Source organism: Mus pahari, chromosome 7 (genome assembly GCF_900095145.1).
Source record: "Mus pahari chromosome 7, PAHARI_EIJ_v1.1, whole genome shotgun sequence".
Classification (NCBI taxonomy): domain Eukaryota; kingdom Metazoa; phylum Chordata; class Mammalia; order Rodentia; family Muridae; genus Mus; species Mus pahari.
In genome coordinates, this window is record NC_034596.1 from 1,627,705 (window position 1) to 1,645,694 (window position 17,990).

At 49.1% G+C, this 17,990-nt stretch overlaps 2 protein-coding genes across 5 annotated transcripts in view; one reads left to right on the forward strand and one right to left on the reverse strand.

Moving 5' to 3' along the window:
• Positions 1 to 4,587, reverse strand: part of Atraid (all-trans retinoic acid induced differentiation factor) — a 5,976-nt gene extending 1,389 nt beyond the window's left edge. Inside the window, exons 1-5 of one of the 2 annotated variants that reach the window (XM_021202287.1) lie at positions 4,477 to 4,587; positions 3,742 to 3,860; positions 1,045 to 1,116; positions 789 to 860; positions 435 to 556 (exon numbers count right to left, since the gene is read on the reverse strand). In XM_021202287.1, coding sequence (XP_021057946.1) covers positions 435 to 556; positions 789 to 860; positions 1,045 to 1,116; positions 3,742 to 3,860; positions 4,477 to 4,560 — 469 coding nt within the window. In that variant the 5' untranslated portion in view covers positions 4,561 to 4,587. Of the gene's footprint in view, positions 1 to 434; positions 557 to 788; positions 861 to 1,044; positions 1,117 to 3,741; positions 3,861 to 4,016; positions 4,445 to 4,476 lie in introns of those variants that run through there. The other variant, XM_029541056.1, reaches the window with a different exon arrangement.
• Slc5a6 (solute carrier family 5 member 6) lies at positions 4,382 to 17,247 on the forward strand. 3 transcript variants are annotated; one of them, XM_029541054.1, is made up of 18 exons: positions 4,382 to 4,481; positions 5,401 to 5,593; positions 8,744 to 8,822; positions 10,107 to 10,617; positions 10,905 to 10,970; positions 11,472 to 11,523; positions 12,034 to 12,101; positions 12,331 to 12,485; positions 12,825 to 12,965; positions 13,140 to 13,269; positions 13,784 to 13,872; positions 14,145 to 14,257; positions 14,519 to 14,586; positions 15,295 to 15,381; positions 15,487 to 15,665; positions 15,829 to 15,932; positions 16,121 to 16,236; positions 16,371 to 17,247. In XM_029541054.1, the coding sequence occupies exons 4-18, from the start codon at positions 10,228 to 10,230 to the stop codon at positions 16,515 to 16,517; spliced, it is 1,905 nt and encodes a 634-aa protein (XP_029396914.1). In that variant the 5' UTR covers positions 4,382 to 4,481; positions 5,401 to 5,593; positions 8,744 to 8,822; positions 10,107 to 10,227; the 3' UTR covers positions 16,518 to 17,247. The 3 variants fall into 3 exon arrangements, with proteins under 3 accessions (XP_029396914.1, XP_029396915.1, XP_021057905.1); XM_029541055.1 differs by lacking the exon at positions 4,382 to 4,481 and adding an exon at positions 4,971 to 5,038; XM_021202246.2 differs by lacking the exon at positions 4,382 to 4,481 and adding an exon at positions 5,176 to 5,251.
• The last annotated feature ends 743 nt before the right edge of the window (positions 17,248 to 17,990 follow it).

The window sequence follows — 17,990 nt, forward strand, 5'->3', positions numbered from 1 at the left end:
AGGCCAGCCTGGTCTACAAAGTGAGTTCCAGGACAGTCAGGGCTATACAGAGAAACCCTGTTTTGAAAAACCAAAAAAAAAAAAAAAAAAAGAAAAGAAAAGAAAAGCTCCTCAGGAGGTAGTGCAGGCCTTTAATCTCAGCACTGGGAGGAAAAGGTGTGCTTATTGTGAGTTTAGGCCAACTGAGACTGCAGAGTGAGTTCCAGGGCAGCCAGAGCTGTTATACAGAGAAAGTTTGCATCAAAACAACAACAAAAAAATTAGGAAAATAAATAATAAGAATACAGCAACAACAATAATTAACCCTCATCAGGGAAATGGAGAACACAGGACAAAAAGGCACCTTAGCATCTTTACTTTTCTAAAGTGGAGAATGACTGCTCTTTAGAAAGAAGAAAAGCACTCTCCAGTGAGACGACCATGCTACAGCATACCTGGGCTTCCAGTGCTATTGCAAAGGTCCCTCTGCCCTTGGCAAATCTGCTTGTCCTTGAATGAAGTAACATTGTCCCAGGCATTACTACCTCCAGGACAGGGGACATCTTGTGGTAGTATCCTGAAGATGACACACATGATCATAAATGCACAGCCAAAGAGGTTGGGGTGTGGCTCGGGAGAAGAACAAACATTCAACGACACCCAAAGCCATGGGTCCACTCCCTAACTAACACACATATGCACATATGAACTTCCTCAGCCACACGCACACGCGCACCCCACACAGCAGTAGTGGCTCCCATCCTGCTGAGCACTTAGCGCATCAGGACTCTCTCCCTTACTGTACTCACAGAGTCTGCAGCTGAGTAAATCCACGGAAGGTGTGGGCCAGATCATCCTTGAGAGGATTTGCTTGAAGGTCTCTGCAAAGCGCACACTGTTAGCACTCTGTGTGGAGAAGCACCTTTATAGGTGCCGGCCTGGGCTATTAGCCCATTCCTTATCCTCAGTTGTACAAGGTTAGATGCTAATATTAATCTACCTTCTCAAGAGTTACTTCCCACCACCATATTTATCTTTTGGGCAGGAAAATATATAACCACTTACATGATAATAGCAGTATAAGCTTGTAAAAAGTTTGGACCAGGATCCTTCAAGGAACAGTTCTGAAGATCTAGCCTGAAGAAACAAAGTCAGTGTCAACTCTGCCTCTGCCTCTTTTTCATCCCCTACTTAAGCTAATATTGATGGAATATCTTTATGTTCAGAACTGTAAGGTTAAGGCTATGGTATCAGACATTGTAATCATTGGAACTTCTATTGGGTCACAGTTTTTTGTTTTTAATATTTATTTATTTTATTTATATGAGTACACTGTCACTGTCTTCAGACACACCAGAAGAGGGCAACAGATCCCACCAAAGATGGTTGTGAGCCACCATGTGGCTGCTGGGATTTGAACTCAGGACCTCTGGAAGAGGACTCAGTGCTCTTAACCACTGAGCCATCTTTCCAGCTCTAATCATTGTGCAAATACTGGAAGAATCCTTGTGGGGTTTTTTTCCTCCAGGATTAGTAGGTTTCATACTGAAATTCTTACACTCGGAAGCTACTGTTGTTGCTGGACATTGAACCCAGGGCCTTGTGCATTTCCGGCAAGTCCTAGCACCAAGTAACAGAGATTTTGTTTGGTTTTGTTGAGACAAGGTTTCTCTGAGTAGCCTTGGCTGTCTTGGAACTCACTTTGTAGACAAGTCTAGGCTCAAATTCAGAGATCTGTCTCCCTCTGCCCCTGAGTGCTTTAGTCCCAGCACTTGGGAGCCAGAAGCAGGTGGATTTCTGAGTTCAAGGCCAGCCTGGTCTACAAAGTGAGTTCCAGGACAGCCAGAGCTATACAGAGAAACCCTGTCTAGAAAAACAAAACAAAAAATAAAACAAAAAAAAAACAACAAAAAAACAAAAACAAAGAGAGAGAGAGAGAGAGAGAGAGAGAGAGAGAGAGAGAGAGAGAGAGTCTGTGTCAGTCTCAACCTAGTGACCAACCAACCTCTTGCCTCAGCTTCTGAAATGCTGGATTAGAGACAATGATCAGCACCCCCACAGAGATCATTTCCTTTTGAGACAAGGTCTCAATGTAACCCAAGCTAGCCTCAAATTCAATAAGTAGCTGAGGGTTACCTTGATATTCCTCCCAAGAACTGAAATTACAAATGCATACCAGGTCCAGCCACAGAGGTTTTAAATGAAAGAAAAAAAAAAAAAAAAGGCAAACCACTTAAGTTTTTCCCAAGTAGATTTTCTTTTCTTTTTTTTGTTTATTGTTTTTTGTTTTTTGAGACAGGGTTTCTCTGTATAGCCCTGGCTGTCCTGGAACTGACTCTGTAGACCAGGCTGGCCTCGAATTCAGAAATCCGCCTGCCTCTGCCTCCCGAGTGCCGGGATTAAAGGCGTGCGCCACCACGCCCGGCCCAAGTAGATTTTCTATAACAGATAATTGTAAATGTCTGTACATTAAGGATTTAAAGCCTCCAAGCCTTGTGGTGACGCACACCTTTAATCCTGGCACTTGAGAGGCAGAGGCAGGCAGATCTCTGAGTTTGAGACCAGCCTAGTTTACAGAAGGAGCTCCAGGACAGAAAAATTCTATCTTGAAAAGCCAACAAAGCAGGGTAGAAAGATGGCTCAGAGGTTAAGAGTTCTTAAGTTGCTCTTCCAAAGGTCCTGAGTTCAATTCCCAGCAACCACATGGTGGCTCACAGCCATCTATAATGAGATCTGGTGCCCTCTTCTAGCTCATTATACAAATAAACAAACAAACAAACAAACAAATAAGTTTATTTTAAAAAAAGAAAAGAAAAACCAACCAAATAAAAAGGACTTCAACAAATTATTTTTCCATTTACTGTGTGCCTACAAACTACAAAAATTATAACATAAAGTATATAACTTAGCATATGGCCTGGTTGCAAGCCTGTAATCCTAGCTATTCAGGAAGCTGAGGCAGGAGGATCACAAGTTCATGGTTAGTGTGGGCAATTAGTGAGATCATGTGTCAAAATACTGAGAAGAGCCGGATGTGATAGCTCATCCCTGTAATCCCAGCACATGGGAGGCTGTAACAGGAATGATATTTGAGGCCAAAACCTGTGTCATAGTATCAGTATAGGCAGGGCTATATAGCAAGACTGTCTCAAAGAAAAGAAAAGGAAAAGCAAATCCAAAAAAGGTAGCTTGCATAAGGCTCTAGGTTCATTCCCTAGTACCCAGAACAATAAGAAGATAGAGGAAAAAAAAAATTAAAGGCTGGAGAGATGGCTTAGCAGTTAAGAGCCAGTATTGCTCCTGCAGAAGTCCTGAGTCTAGTTTCCAGTACCCACACTGCATCTCACAACCGCCTATCATTCCAGTTCCAGGAAGATCCAAGGCCTCTGGATTTTTTCAGCACCTGCACTCAAGTGCCTGTACCCAGGCAGACAGACAGACAGACACAATTAAAACCAAAAGATAAAATGAAGAAGAATTTAAATGTATTTTAGTAAAAATAATACAAAGACTTAAGAATAAAACTATTTTAAATGATGCCACAAAAGCATATAAAATAGCAAAAACTATGATTTGTCATCCAGGAAAAAAAATCAAAAGATCACTTACTTATCGAAAAATACTACATCAAATTTAAATGTTTTAGAATCGAACATTAAATGTCTCCACTTAGGTACTAATATTTATCCCCAATGCCTGCTAGGCAAGTCTGTAGACTCCACTCTGGGAACTCTAAAGAGTTCAAAAGAATATCTCCCTCACCCCAAGATGGTGCCCTTCTGATTCAGGCAGCATCGGGCCTGCATTAGCTTCGACGTATCCTCACAGTAAGCAGCCACTCTGGACAAGTTGTGCATACCTCCGGGACACAGGGTGCATATCTGCAGAAGAGAAAGAAACCTGATTAAGACTCCAGAAAGAACAAAAGAACAAACAAGGATCAAGAGTGTCAGTAGCCTTTCCAGAATTCCCATAATGCAAAGCGGAAAGGTGCCTTTTATAAACAGAACCCATTTTTTTCCCTTACAAGCCCGCACCAAATCAGCGCCGTGTACAAGTGCCGAGAGAAGATCCTCGTGTTTGAACATCATTACTTGATTATACTGTGTCCTCTCCAGAGACTTCTCCACCTGACAGGCATGGTTTGGCAAGCGTTAACGGGCTGCAGGTGCACAGTGACTATAAATATAGATATATATAATATATAGTGCCATCGCACCACGCGCAGCATTCGTGCAACGAGAGCTGGCAGAAGACCCATGGGACTCGAGTGGGAAGCACTATTTAAAGTTATTCAAAAGCGAGGAGATCAAATTTCAAAGGTCTCTGAATGTGGGCAGGGCGAAGGTGCTAGTGGCCAGCACTACGTGAGTACTCGGGAACACCATCCCCGCAGGCACGGGGACAAAACTCTGAGCTTCCGACCGGCGGGCGAGCTCGATTCCGGGCTGACCGCCAGCAACCTTCTTCAGCCAGATCTCAAACTTTCTTCTGTACCTCAGGTAGAGCCAGGGCCCTTCCCACGCCCAGAAGCAGGAGCAGGGCGGCCGCCCGAGAGCCGCCTGACTCCCGAGACGCCATTTCCCGCTGCTTTCCGCCGACTTGACAGCTCGCGAGAGCTGCGCGCGAGGCCCCGCCCCCAGCGCGTCACGTGTCCGCCTTGAGGCGGGGCTCAGCTTCCAAATCAGTCACTCTGGGCGTGGCCTGGCCCGCCCGCGGCACGAGCGGTGGAGCGCGCCGCGTAGTTTGCCCGCGGGTTCCGGCTGCTCGCGGGATTCGGAGCTCCGCTCCTGCGCTTGCTCGCGGTGGACAGACCCACCATCTCTCCATTCTTCCTGGAGCGCAGGCCTGTCCAGTTAGCGCTTAGTTGCCTTGAGCTACTGCACGTGTCCCTCAGCCCGGTGCGGACGCCCGGGCAGCCCCATCCGCCCTTAGTAAACATGGCGGCGCGGCGACCCGGGAGGGCGGGGGGGCGGGGTCCCGCTGTCACCAAGTCAGGAGCTGCGAGCCGGGCCGGGCTGGCCTGCGGGCCGGCTGCCCTCGTGTGGAGATCTCGAAGGTGGGCCGGGCCGGTGTAGGGTGGGCCGGGCGAGGCGGGGACTGGGCAGGGCCGGAGAGACTGAGTTCAGTCGCCCCGAGGCTGGAGGGCGGGACTGGGAGGACGGGGCGGGGCGAGCCTCTCCGTGTGGGCTTTGGGGAAGGTCTTAAATACTCGCGCAAAGTCGTGGGCTCGCCGAGTGTGGAGAGCAGGGGAGAACTGAGCCGAGAGAGGGTAAGGGTGATGGAGGAGTGAAGATCGGAGGGCGAAGGGCAAACGCTGGCGAGAGGGCACGAGCCTGGGAACCCTTCACCTTAATGTTGCGCAGTGTTCTGCAACCCGGGCAAGGACGCTTCTTTAACTCCTGTTCTTTGCCTTGCCAGGGGAGGAAAAAAAAAAAAAACCGATGCTGGTTTCGGAAAGAACGAAGCAACTTTGGTAGCCCTGGAAGAACCGACGCAAGGCAAGGTAGAGCTTCCGCAGAACGGCAGCAGCAGCTCTGACTGGAAGGGCGCTGGGAGAGACCCATCCCACCTAAGGGGACAGCTATCGCTCTGGGTGACGACTCCTCAAAAGGTAACTAAAGACAATTAGAGCTCATCTCAGTTAACCTGCCAATGCTTCCTTTCCACAGGCTCCAGGTATCTGCCTGGAGATCCTGAATTTACTCTTATCAATACATTTAGCTGTTGGGATATCTTGTTTTAGTGAGAAAGGCCACTCAGATCTTGAGGAATTTTAAGCCCAAGATATTGGTGACAGTTAGCCCTGCAGGTGTTCCCTTATATTTCAAAGGGGGGAGAGGGTGAGCTTTCCTAGTTCAGTCTTGTCCCCAGTACTACAAGAAACAAACCCATAAACCTCAATACCTTTCATTGCAGATAAGTCCTTTTAAAAGCTATGTCCACTGGTGTAAATCAGTGGAGTTTGTAGAAAGCCACTGTTCTTTTCCTAGAATTGGATCACATGAAATGAAGTTGCATTATACTGGATTGGTGCTTTCCTGTCTGCTTACCTCTTCTTCCTCCACCCTAGAGGCTTCTTGGTTCCTCAACGCAGATAATTAATCAGGAAACTCTAGAAGCAGAGGAACCAAATCGGTCCTCGGACCTACCCAACCATTTGGTGTTTTATTTTGAGACTGTGTAGCTTTGGTTGGCCTGGAACTCATATAGAGACCCACCTGTCCCTGCCCCCTGTGAGCTAGGATTGGTCTAGAAGGGTTTTTTGTTTTGTGTTTTTTCAAGACAGGGTTTCTCTGTGTAGCCCTGGCTGTCCTGGAACTCACTTTGTAGACCAGGCTGGCCTTGAACTCAGAGATTGCTCTCCTTCTGCCTCCTGAAGGATTAAAGGTGTGTGTCACCCGCCTTGTTGTCTCTCTTCCTCATCTTCCCACAGCAGTGACAGCTTGCCAAAGAGAGAAAGAAAACTCAAGGTGTTGCAATATATCAAGGCCTGGGGCACCTTTAGGTAAAACCAGTGTCCCTTAGAATCCTTGACCTAGAGATGGTAGAACATGTGGCCCCAGTTCAGACTTTGTCTTTGTCCTGTGAGGCTTATAGTTGAGGTTTAGTCTGTGGGAACTGCACCCTGCCAACTAGGCAATATGTGCCCAAGGGTTTGAATGCAGTGCAGAAGATGGTCTGTTCCCTGGTGCGCAGGGTATATTAATCTGTCACTAGAATAGTTGAAATCTACACTGTTCCATGAATGACTGACTACAGTTAGCTCTCTGCTCCTTTCTTAATCTTGGGACTAGTGAGGTTGGAACCCTGGTGAATACCTGTGAAAAGTTCTTTTTTTTTTTTGGTTTTTTGAGACAGGGTTTCTCTGCATAGCCCTGGCTGACCTGGAACTCACTCTGTAGACCAGGCTGGCCTCGAACTCAAAAATCTGTCTGCCTCTGCCTCCCGAGTGCTGGGATTAAAGGCGTACGCCACCACGCCTGGCCGAAAAGTTCTTTTTTATTGTGTGTCTGTGTGAGTGCTGGTGTGAGGAGGCCAGTAGTGAGGGAACTGCAGGTTGGTGTTTTCAAGCTGACTGTAGGTTTTTGGAACCAAACATGTCCTCCCCAGAGCAGCCACAAATATTTCTTTGAACCCCTGAGCCATCTCTTCAGCCCTTGTAATAGATATCTTCCTATGTGTGGTGGTGTGAGCCTAGAGTTTAAGGCTAACATAGTCTATATTATGAGTTCTGGGCCAGCCAAGAATACATGGAAAGATCCTGCCTCAAAAAAGCAAAACAGCAAGACTCAAGACTCTTTACAGGTTCTGTAGAGAGGCTCTGTGGCAGATTTCAGGTGAAATACCCTGTACTCTTTTTTTTTTTTTTTTTTTTTCGAGACAGGGTTTCTCTGTGTAGCCCTAGCTGTCCTGGAACTCTCTATATAGAGCAGGTTGGCCTTGAACTCAGAAATCTGCCTGCCTCTGCCTCCCGAGTGCTGGGATTAAAGGCGTGCACCACCACCGCCTGGTTTACCCTGTACTCTTAGGCAGGAGGTTGGAATAAAAGTTTCTGCAGCAACTAACACACAAACCAAAGGAAGCTGTCTATGTTCATAGATCTTAGAGGGGTGGATGTTTGGGTTTGGAAAGGGGGGGTCTCAAAATGTACCCATAATAGATAAGATATAGAGGCATAGTCTATTTAGGAAGATTGTGCATCCTACTACATCCTACATCCTGGCTGCTATAAGCTAGAAATGTAGTGCCTGGAGGGGTACTAGATAGGATCTAGGGTGTGGCCGTTATCTCTGAAGGGGAAAATTTGTGAACAAGTGACAATAAGGCACTTTACTTACTGCTGGCTCACAGGGCAGGTATTCAGAGAATGTTAACTGTCATCATATTAGGCTATCTACATGCTGTGATTCTCTCATGTCCCCTTCTTGCCAATCAGTACTTCTAGGGGGTTGCTTCTTGAGACAAGACCATACGCTTCGGAGTATAGATTGGATGAGGCGTCCGCAGGCCTGGGTTTCTATGTTGCCTTTGGAGGTTCCTTGAGAAGCTGAGAAGATAGTTCAGTAGGTCAAGGGCTTGTGAAGACCAAGGCATGGCGTTGCCCGTAGATCTCTGTAAGCTTGGGAAGCACTGCCCTGAAAGATGACTAAGGAAGATGCTGATGGCATCCTATAGCTTACACACACACACACACACACACACACACTGCCCTGAAAGATGACTAAGGAAGATGCTGATGGCATCCTATAGCTTACACACACACACACACACACACACACGCGCGCGCGCGCACACACACACACACTAAGGAAGATGCTGATGGCATCCTGTAGCTTACACACACACACACACACACACACACGCACGCACGCACACACACACACACACACACGCGCGCGCGCGCAAATACACAAACACACACAGAAAAGTGAGAACTTGAGTGAGCTGGGCCTTTTATGCTTCTATATGAAATGAGAAGGCTATAAGTGATTTAAGGATTGTGGCATATTCCTAGAGTTCTGGTTTTTCTATGTGTGTAGAGTTAGAAAAGTAACGTTCAGTCTTCTAGGCAACTAACTCCTAACTCTGTCTAGCACACGACGTGCCAAGAGCGACTTAGGCCGAAAGCCTAATCCAGCTAGGAATGCTGGCTGCTGTCCGTTCTGGAACGTGTGGGGTTGAGTCGGGGGACATAGGGTGATACGGGCCATTTGGGGCCCAGCGCATCCGGGCTTTCCTCTGACTCTTGATCTCTCCGCAGCTACTCACAGAATCAGTCGGTGCCTCCGCCTCTGTCCTGCCCAGGCAGCTCTGCCACAGAACAGGGATTGCTTCTCCAGGTACGTGCGTCTGATCCCAGCAGGATGGGACGGCTCACTCTCTGCTGCTGGTCATCTTGCCACTTTCTCTGACTGTCACTTTTCCAGAGGCCATGGAGTCCTAACTTTGAATCTTTTGGCTGCTTCACAGTTCCACCACTTTGTCTGTTGCTATTTTTAAAAGTTGTTTATTTGTATCTATGGGTGTTTTTTCTGCATGTTTATCTGTGTATCACATGTGGGCCTGATGCCACCGAGGCCATAAGAGGGCATCAGATTCCCTAGAATTGGAGTTACCGATGATTGTGGGCTGCCATGTGGTTGGTGGGACTAGAACCTGGGTCCTCTACAAGAGCAAGTACTCTCTCTCTCTTTTTTTTTAATAGTTATTTATTTATTATATGTAAGTACACTGTAGCTGTCTTCAGACACCCCAGAAGAGGGCTTCAGATCTCATTACTGATGGTTGTGAGCCACCATGTGGTTACTGACATTTGAACTCAGGACCTTCAGAAGAGCAGTCAGTGTTCTTACCCGCTGAGCCATCTCTCCAGCTCCCAATAGCAAGTACTCTAAGCTTAAGCACTGAACTTCTCTCCAGCCCCTGTCTGTCTCACTTTTGAATCCTACCATACTGATCAGATCAGTTCTTGACCGTTGTGTCTAGCAGGAGCTGAGGTAGAGTGGTAGGGTTTCTCTGGTGATATTGGGGATATTACGAAAGGGGTACAGCAGGGCAGTGGTGGCACATGCCTTTAATCCCAAAAGATGGAGAAGGGCACAGAATGATTGGCCTGCTGATGTTCCAAATGTGGCTTGAGACTGTCAGGGAGGTGAGCTCACTGGTCAATGCTGACAGGATGACGCCTCAGGGAGGTGGAACTAAGGCCAAGGATGAGGAAACCTGCCTCCAGTAGTCTCCATGTCTTTCCTGCTGGGCTACGGCGCCAGACTGGGCTCTGCTGGCCCAGTACATTGTAGTGGCTGGCTCTGTGCCTGCAAATGGAAGCAGGGGTTATATGAAGAAAACTAGGCTAGAGTTCATTCTTATATTACTGCTGGGGTGGAGACCCAAAAAAGGTCTAAAATTTCATGGCTGCACACCCAAAGGTCCTGGCCAAGTTGCTGTCTGCTGTCTGCTCAGCCCTGCTGCTCCCTCCCTGACATCTAACAAGCCAACCTCACACCGTCTAGGCCTTCACCACTGTGGTGGCTGGATGGTCTGAGTCTGACCATACATGTCCAAAGCCTGTGGGTGGGCAGCCATGAGGGCAGGGCATCCTTGACTGAGAGAAATTCTTACAGCTGCCCCTGGACCATGTCACTGGGTAGAAGAGGAACACTGTGAGACTGAGCGAGGAACCGGCTAAGTGACAGCTCAGAGCCCAGGAGTACCAAGTCGCTGCAAAGCATAGGCACCGTGAGGATGAGTGCGGCGAGCACTGCAGCTCCCTTCCATCCAACCTCAGGCTCCAACAGGGCCATTTCCACCTTTTCTGTTGTGGACTATGTGGTATTTGGCCTGTTGCTGGTCCTCTCCCTTGTCATTGGGCTCTATCATGCTTGTCGTGGCTGGGGCCGCCATACCGTTGGTGAACTGCTCATGGCAGACCGCAAGATGGGCTGCCTTCCTGTGGCACTGTCCTTGCTGGCCACCTTCCAGTCAGCCGTGGCCATCCTGGGGGCACCAGCTGAGATCTACCGGTTTGGAACCCAGTATTGGTTCCTGGGGTGCTCCTACTTCCTGGGGCTCCTGATCCCTGCTCACATCTTCATCCCTGTCTTCTACCGCCTGCATCTGACCAGCGCCTATGAGGTGAGCAGAACAGGGTGACTTACCCGCACAGGGACGGAGGGCTGTGACCCTGGGCCTTTAGTTATTCACCTAAAGAGTAACTAACCGAGTCTCTCAGCGTTTCCCAGGAGGAGTTAAGCTGGGGGAGGAGCAAGGGAGCACCGAGCCTAGGGGGTCCAGAGGATATGTTTTGTATATCTATTCCCTTGTGTTAGTAGGCCTCTTGAGGAAAAAGATTATGTGAGGGCTAGAATCCAGAAATACCATGCCTTAAAAGATACATATAAATTCTTTGTACTTCTTTCTAGTACCTAGAGCTCCGCTTCAATAAAGCAGTTCGGATCTGTGGGACTGTGACCTTCATCTTTCAGATGGTGAGTGGAATGTTGTGGAAACAGCCTAGGGCAGAGGGGGAGCGAGGCCTTCAGAAGCAGGTGGAGGTCTCCCTGCTCTTAAACTGATAGGGTTAAAATTTTCTATGACACTCGGGAGGCAGAGGTAGGTGGATTTCTGAGTTCGAGGCCTGCCTGGTCTACAGAGTGAGTTCCAGGACAGCCAGGACTACACAGAGAAACCCTGTCTCGAAATACCAAAAAAAAAAAATTTTTTTTTTCTGAGTGGAGATTGGGGATTTAGCTCAGTGGTAGAGTGTTTGCCTAGCAAATGCAAGGTCCTGGGTTCAGTCCTCAGCTCTGAAGAGGAAAAAAAAGATAATATGAGCAAATCCCTGATGGCATCCTATCCACTGTAGGTATGGCTGTGGCAGGCCGTGTTTTGGGAGAGGTGAGGGAAATGAGCCCAGGCGAGGAAGCCTTGGGGATGCTGTCTTTCCACCCCATCTCTTCTCTCCCTGACATCCTTTCCCCATCCTATAGGTCATCTACATGGGAGTTGCTCTCTATGCACCGTCCTTGGCCCTCAATGCAGGTAAGGGTTCCTTGTCCCCGACTTCCACCCTTGGCACACTAGGGAGGTGCCTTTAGGAAGGGCAGATGGTGTAGCGAGCAGCAGTCTGACCCCGAGAGAGTTGACCCATTGATTGGGCTCTTGATTCAGTCTCCAGCAGAGGGAGAGGTAGACTTGGGTCACCTCCATCAAAAGCTGATCAGACATTGCCACACCTGAGCTGATTCTCAGCATTTCAGTGGCGCTCTGAGAACGCTATCCTCACGCTGAAGAATGATTTATTTAATCTTTAATGAGTAATTGCTTCTTTTATAGGTAAGTTTTGTTTGTTTTTGAGACAAGGTCTCTATGTAGCCCTAGCGGTCCTGCTATACAGACCAGGCTAGACTCCCAGAGAGCCACATGTCTCTGTCCCACTGAATGCTGGGATTAGAGATGTGTTGCACCACAGCTGGCTGTCTCTAGTAGCTTCCCTTACTGGGGCTCCTCTGGAAGAGCTTGCAGAGATAGGAGTGTGACTTCTGTTTACAGTGACTGGATTTGATTTGTGGCTGTCAGTGCTGGCCCTGGGAATTGTCTGCAACATCTACACTGCACTGGTAACTTCAGTAATTCCTGGGGTAACGTCAGGAAGATGGGAGAAGGAAGAGAAGGGGCAGGCTAGACAGATAGGAGATGGGATAGAATTCCAGGGAGGGTAGAGGTGGGGTGAGGGTGGAGTGTGCACCGTGAAAGTAGACAGGGATGGTTCAGGGGCTTTCGGGGCAGTGTAATGTCCACCCTTCCGGTCGAGTTGACATTTGTGACAGATGTGCTTTTTCCCTGCAGGGTGGGCTGAAGGCTGTCATCTGGACAGATGTGTTCCAAACACTGGTCATGTTCCTCGGGCAGCTGGTAGTGATCATTGTAGGAGCAGCCAGAGTGGGTGGCTTGGGGCATGTATGGGATGTGGCTTCCCAGCATAGCCACATCTCTGGGATTAAGTAAGTATGTGCTTTCTGGTGTCTGTGGCACCTAGGGTCTGTAGAGCCTGGGCTCGGGCCTTTGTTAGTAAGTAGAGAGAAACCTGTTAATACCAAATAGGGAGAAAGGTGACGGGTGGGTACCTGACTGGTGCTTATAGAAAGCCTGGGCATTGCCTGGATGCATACCTGAGATGAGGGATGGTTAGGAAAATGGAGTCTTCTCTCCAACTTCCTGAGCCATCTCGAGTCTCCTGGCTCCTTGCCTTGTGCCATTCTCTGTTCTATCATTCACTGACCTCTCTTACCAGAAAAATAGGCATCTTGACTGAGACAGTGACCAGGTGGTGTTTGTTGCAGTCTGAATCCTGACCCCTTTGAGCGTCATACTTTCTGGACTTTGGCCTTTGGCGGTGTCTTCATGATGCTCTCCTTGTATGGAGTGAATCAGGCTCAGGTGCAGCGCTACCTCAGTTCCCACTCAGAGAAAGCTGCTATACTGTGAGTGCAGGGGTGGAAGGACTGGAGCAAGGTATTGGGAAGGGGCTCCCTGAAGGCAGTAGGGTGGGACAGGGTTCAGGGTTCTCACCCCCTTACTGGGGATTTTCTGGAGGCTCAGGAGGGCATGTAAGAGTGTCAATGTTATCTCTGTCTTTTGGCACTGGTCTTTTGCAGCTCCTGCTATGCAGTGTTCCCTTGCCAGCAAGTGGCCCTCTGCATGAGCTGCCTCATTGGTCTGGTCATGTTTGCCTATTATAAGACGTATAACATGAGCCCCCAGCTAGAGCAAGCAGCCCCTGACCAGGTGAGAAGGCCTCTTTTGTTCCTTCCTGTGCTCTTGAGATGCCAGTCTGAGTCACTAAACAGAGTATCTGTGTGGCTGAATTGGAAATATAGAAGAATAGTCCTTTGCTATCCTGAGGTCTCTGCTGTCCAGCATGTCAGATGATATCTAACCAGTGCTCACCTCATTTGATGGGTGTGGACCAAGGGATACCAACCCCCACTGTATACCTCATGCTCTATTGGAGACTGTTGCATGTCTATTCTCATCTCAGCGTCCCAACAGCCTCACTTTCCAGGAGACAGGCTTGGCGAGGTAGGCGGCGTGCTAAGGCCGCACTGCTCATCAGAGGTAGTGCCGGATGGGCTGTGTACTTTGCTCGTCAGCGTCCACCTTCCCCGCCCGAGGCAGATGCCTTCATGTCTGGCTCCCCTCCTGGTGCACCAGGCTCTGGATTGGCAAGGGCATGTCTGGGGGCTTTTCCACACAGAAAACAGGGGTGGCATCTCTGAGTGTGCTCTGCTCTACTTGGCAGTTAGTCCTCTATTTTGTGATGGACCTCCTGAAAGACATGCCAGGGCTGCCCGGGCTCTTCGTTGCCTGTCTCTTCAGTGGATCTCTCAGGTACTCCTTTCTGCAGCTGCCCTAGATTAGATGTGGTCTGCTGCCCCGCTGGGACAGTATTTAGCCTCTCCTGAGCCTTGCTTCCACTTGACAATATCACTCACCTACTTGATCAAGTCCATCCTTGGATCAGAAAGGGCTTGCCTTCAAACCTCTGGGGTAGCCTGGGCCGGGGAGGGTGGTCTCTTACGGTTACGCCTCTGAGCCCTCTGTAGAGCCTGCCTGTTTTGGCTCCCACACTTACCACAACTCGTCTCGCTCCTCCCTTTCAGCACCATATCCTCTGCATTCAATTCACTGGCCACTGTCACAATGGAAGACCTGATCCAGCCCTGGTTCCCACAGCTGACTGAAACTCGGGCCATCATGCTTTCTCGAAGCCTTGGTAGGATTACTGCTAAGTCTTGTTCATTCTGAGCTCTGTATACACTGTCATCAGTCTTCCGTAGATCATGTTTGTCCTGGACTCAGCACATGCCTCATGCAGCACACAGCCTTCACCCCATTGTGTATTGTCTCTGAGGACAGGACCCTGGGGTTGAGGCTGGGTTAATAGACATGTCTCAGAAGTAGTGGTTTGGTTGGAGGGTGTGTAGTCCTCGCCTTGTCCACTCCCATCAGTTCATTTCCTCCCGTTTCTCCCCAGCCTTTGCCTATGGGCTAGTTTGCCTGGGAATGGCCTATGTTTCCTCTCATCTGGGACCAGTGCTCCAGGTAATGACTGGAAAAGAGAAAGAGATTCTTGGCAGGGAATGGGGGATTTGTATGAGACAAGAAATGAAGACAGCTGTTTTGAGAGGGGTGGAAATTTGCCTTTTGAAAATAATTATTGCATTTAAGCTGGGCATGGTGGTGCACACTTTTAATCCCAGCCCTTGGAAGGCAGAGACAATGGATCTCTAAGTTCAAGTCCAGCCTGGTCTACAGAGCAAGTTCCAGGATGGCCAGGGCAACAACAACAATAACAAAAAAACCAAAACAAAAAAAAAAACCTGTCTCAAAAAACTAAAGAAAGCAATTGCATCTATTCATTTCTTGTGTGTGGATACTTGCATGCCAGTGCCCAAGTGGAGGACAGAGCGGCTTTGAGAGCTGGTTCTCTCCTTGTACCATGTGGGTCCTGGACATTGAACTCAGGGTCGGCCTTAACAGCCTTAACTACTTTTATCCTTTGAGCTAGCTCACCAGCACCATAAATTCCTAGCTAGATGGTATTTAACAGTAAACACTCTCAAGTGACCAAAAGCCCCAGTGTCATTTCTAGAATGCTGTTAGCACGGAGAGACCTAGAGCTCAGTGTTAGAGCCCAGAGTGTATCTTCACAGCCATTCCTGCCTGGAAGAAAGCCACAGCTGGTGACTGGGCTGGGCTGGAATCTGGGGTCTCTGAGCCTGTGTTCTGTTCTTCTTCCATCAACTCCAGGCAGCACTCAGTATCTTTGGCATGGTTGGAGGGCCACTGCTGGGACTCTTCTGCCTTGGGATATTCTTTCCATGTGCCAACCCTCTTGTGAGTTATCTGGCTCCCTAGAAATGCATGTGATAGAACTGGGGGGACTGGTGTGAAGGTTTGTGGCTGGCCTGTAGCAGGAGAGTTGAATATGTCTCTGGACAGGGTGCCATTGTAGGCCTGTTGACGGGACTCACCATGGCCTTCTGGATCGGCATTGGGAGCATAGTATGCAGGATGAGTTCTGCTGCAGCATCCCCTCCCTTTAACGGATCCAGCTCCTTCCTACCTGGCAATCTAACTGTCGCCACCTTGACCACAGTGATGCCTACTACCCTGTCCAGGTGAGGCGGGGCTCACTCTTTCTCCTTGGGTAGTAGCTCAGTTTTGAGGGATTTAATGGGGACCTGGCTACGGGGTGGGCTACTATAGGCTGTAAACAGGGTTGGGTTGGGTTCTGAGACTTTGTAGATGGGTGGCTCAGATGCCCTTAACCTCTTGTCCCAGGCCCACAGGACTGCAGCACTTCTATTCCCTGTCCTATTTATGGTACAGCGCACACAACTCCACCACAGTTATTGTCGTGGGCCTGATTGTCAGTCTGCTCACCGGTGAGGGTGTGGGATTGCCACACAGAAAAATGAGGGGCTGAGGACACTTTCCAGTCTAGGGGAGGTGGGACACTGGGTGTCAGTAGCCCCCAGTCTTCCCTGCTGACATCAGAGTGGGCTAGAGGATGGGACGTTGGTCCAGGGAAGGGTTCTGAAGGAGCCTGACTAACAAGCACCTTTGCCTTCAGGGGGAATGCGGGGCCGGTCCCTGAACCCCGGCACCATTTACCCTGTGTTGCCAAAGCTCCTAGCACTCCTGCCCCTATCCTGCCAGAAGCGGCTTTGTTGGAGAAGCCACAGTCAGGTGAGACCTGCTGAATGTCCTGTAGCCGTCACACTGTTGGTTGTGCCTGCTGAGATCACCCTGGCTGCCAGGGAAGGTCTGAAGTGAACTGTCTCACCTTGCACACCATCACCTCTGCTCTTTGTGTTCCCTAGGATATCCCTGTGATCCCCAGCCTGTTTCCAGAGAAGATGAGGAATGGAGTGCTACAGGACAATACAGACAAAGAGAGGATGGCTGAAGATGGCCTTGTCCACCAGCCGTGCAGCCCTACCTACATTGTCCAGGAGACCTCCCTGTGACCTGGGATGTGAACTTGGCCCTCACTGCAGAGCAGCAGCCAGAGGTTATTTGTAGTGCAGACATGACTCACTACCTGTGTTCTGCAGCACTGAGGTGGATGACCTAGCAAAGGACCTTGATCTTTTAAGTCTCACCTCCATGGAAGCTGTTGCATACAAGGGCGAGACAGTTTTTCCTTATCCCTTGCCAGTCTTCTCTTAGGATCAGGTTTGCAGGGTACAAAATCACATCACACGTGGGGAAATAAATGAATACACTAATAAAAGGGTGGCATTTGATTTAAGTGACCAGGGTTCTTTGGGGTGAATAGGAACAGCATTTCTTACAACTGCCCAGAACCTGATTTGGCAAGACTGACCAGCTCCAGCATTAAGTCCTTGGCCCTCTGATGATTCCTTCACTGTCGTGTCAACCTGGGTTATCGTTGTGAGCCCCTGTGGTCTTTCCGGTTCTCTGTAATACTCAAGTCCTCTCTCATTCTTACCTACCTCGATTCTTGAGAGGGAGGCTTTGGTATCCTTGGGTCTCAGCATGGACAGTTATGTATATCTACTTGTATGGAGGGGGGAAGTTTTCCACATCACCCCTCTCCCTCTTCAGGCCGTACTTCAGGGCCCTTACCAGGACCCCTTATGTGGTGTGCTATCCTCTAAACTTTTTTTGGTTGGTTGGTTGGTTGGTTTTGGTTTTTCTAGACAGGGTTTCTCTGTGTAGCCCTGGCTGTCCTGGAACTCACTTTGTAGACCAGACTGGCCTCGAACTCAAATCTGCCTGCCTCTGCCTCCAAAGTGCTGGGATTAAAGGAGTGCACCGCCACTACACTTCTAAGCTAAGCCACCCTGGTGTCATTCTGTCGTCTGTGCAACTATTATTTCCTTTGGGAGTTTCCTCTTCATGCATTTTGTTCCTAGGGAATAAAAATAGCTGTTAGACCTGGTGTCTGGCCTCTATGTTCCTTCAAGTAACCACCTGTCCCCTGGAAAAGATAAAATCTCTGTGTGTAGGTGTCTTTCTCTACTGAGATAGAGTTCTTGTGGCCTCTAGTCTCTGCAGGTGACTAGATGGGGAGGGGCAGGGTTAGGCCAGTGCTTCTTGAAGTGTCTCGTCCCATCACCCGCCAGTCTCAGTTGTCAGTACAAGAGCTGCTTTGAGATTGTACTGTTGAAGCTAGAGAAAGAATATTAACTTGAGAAATAACACTGGCTTGCCTGGTCACCAGCGATACTACCCGCACCTCCCATACTTAGTCTCTTCCCCTTCTTGGCCCCATCCTGCTATTCAGAGCAGCTGTGCACACATTCTCAGGGTCTCAATATAGACATGGGGCCAGGCAGATCTGAGCGTTCAGCCACAGTCCAACTGCTCTCATGTCCCCTGCAGCTCAGAACACAACTTTGTGTCTCAGTAGCCACCCCAAGCTTTGGCTAAAGTACAGCATAGGCCAGTAAGATGTCTGTAAAGCCTGGTCACCT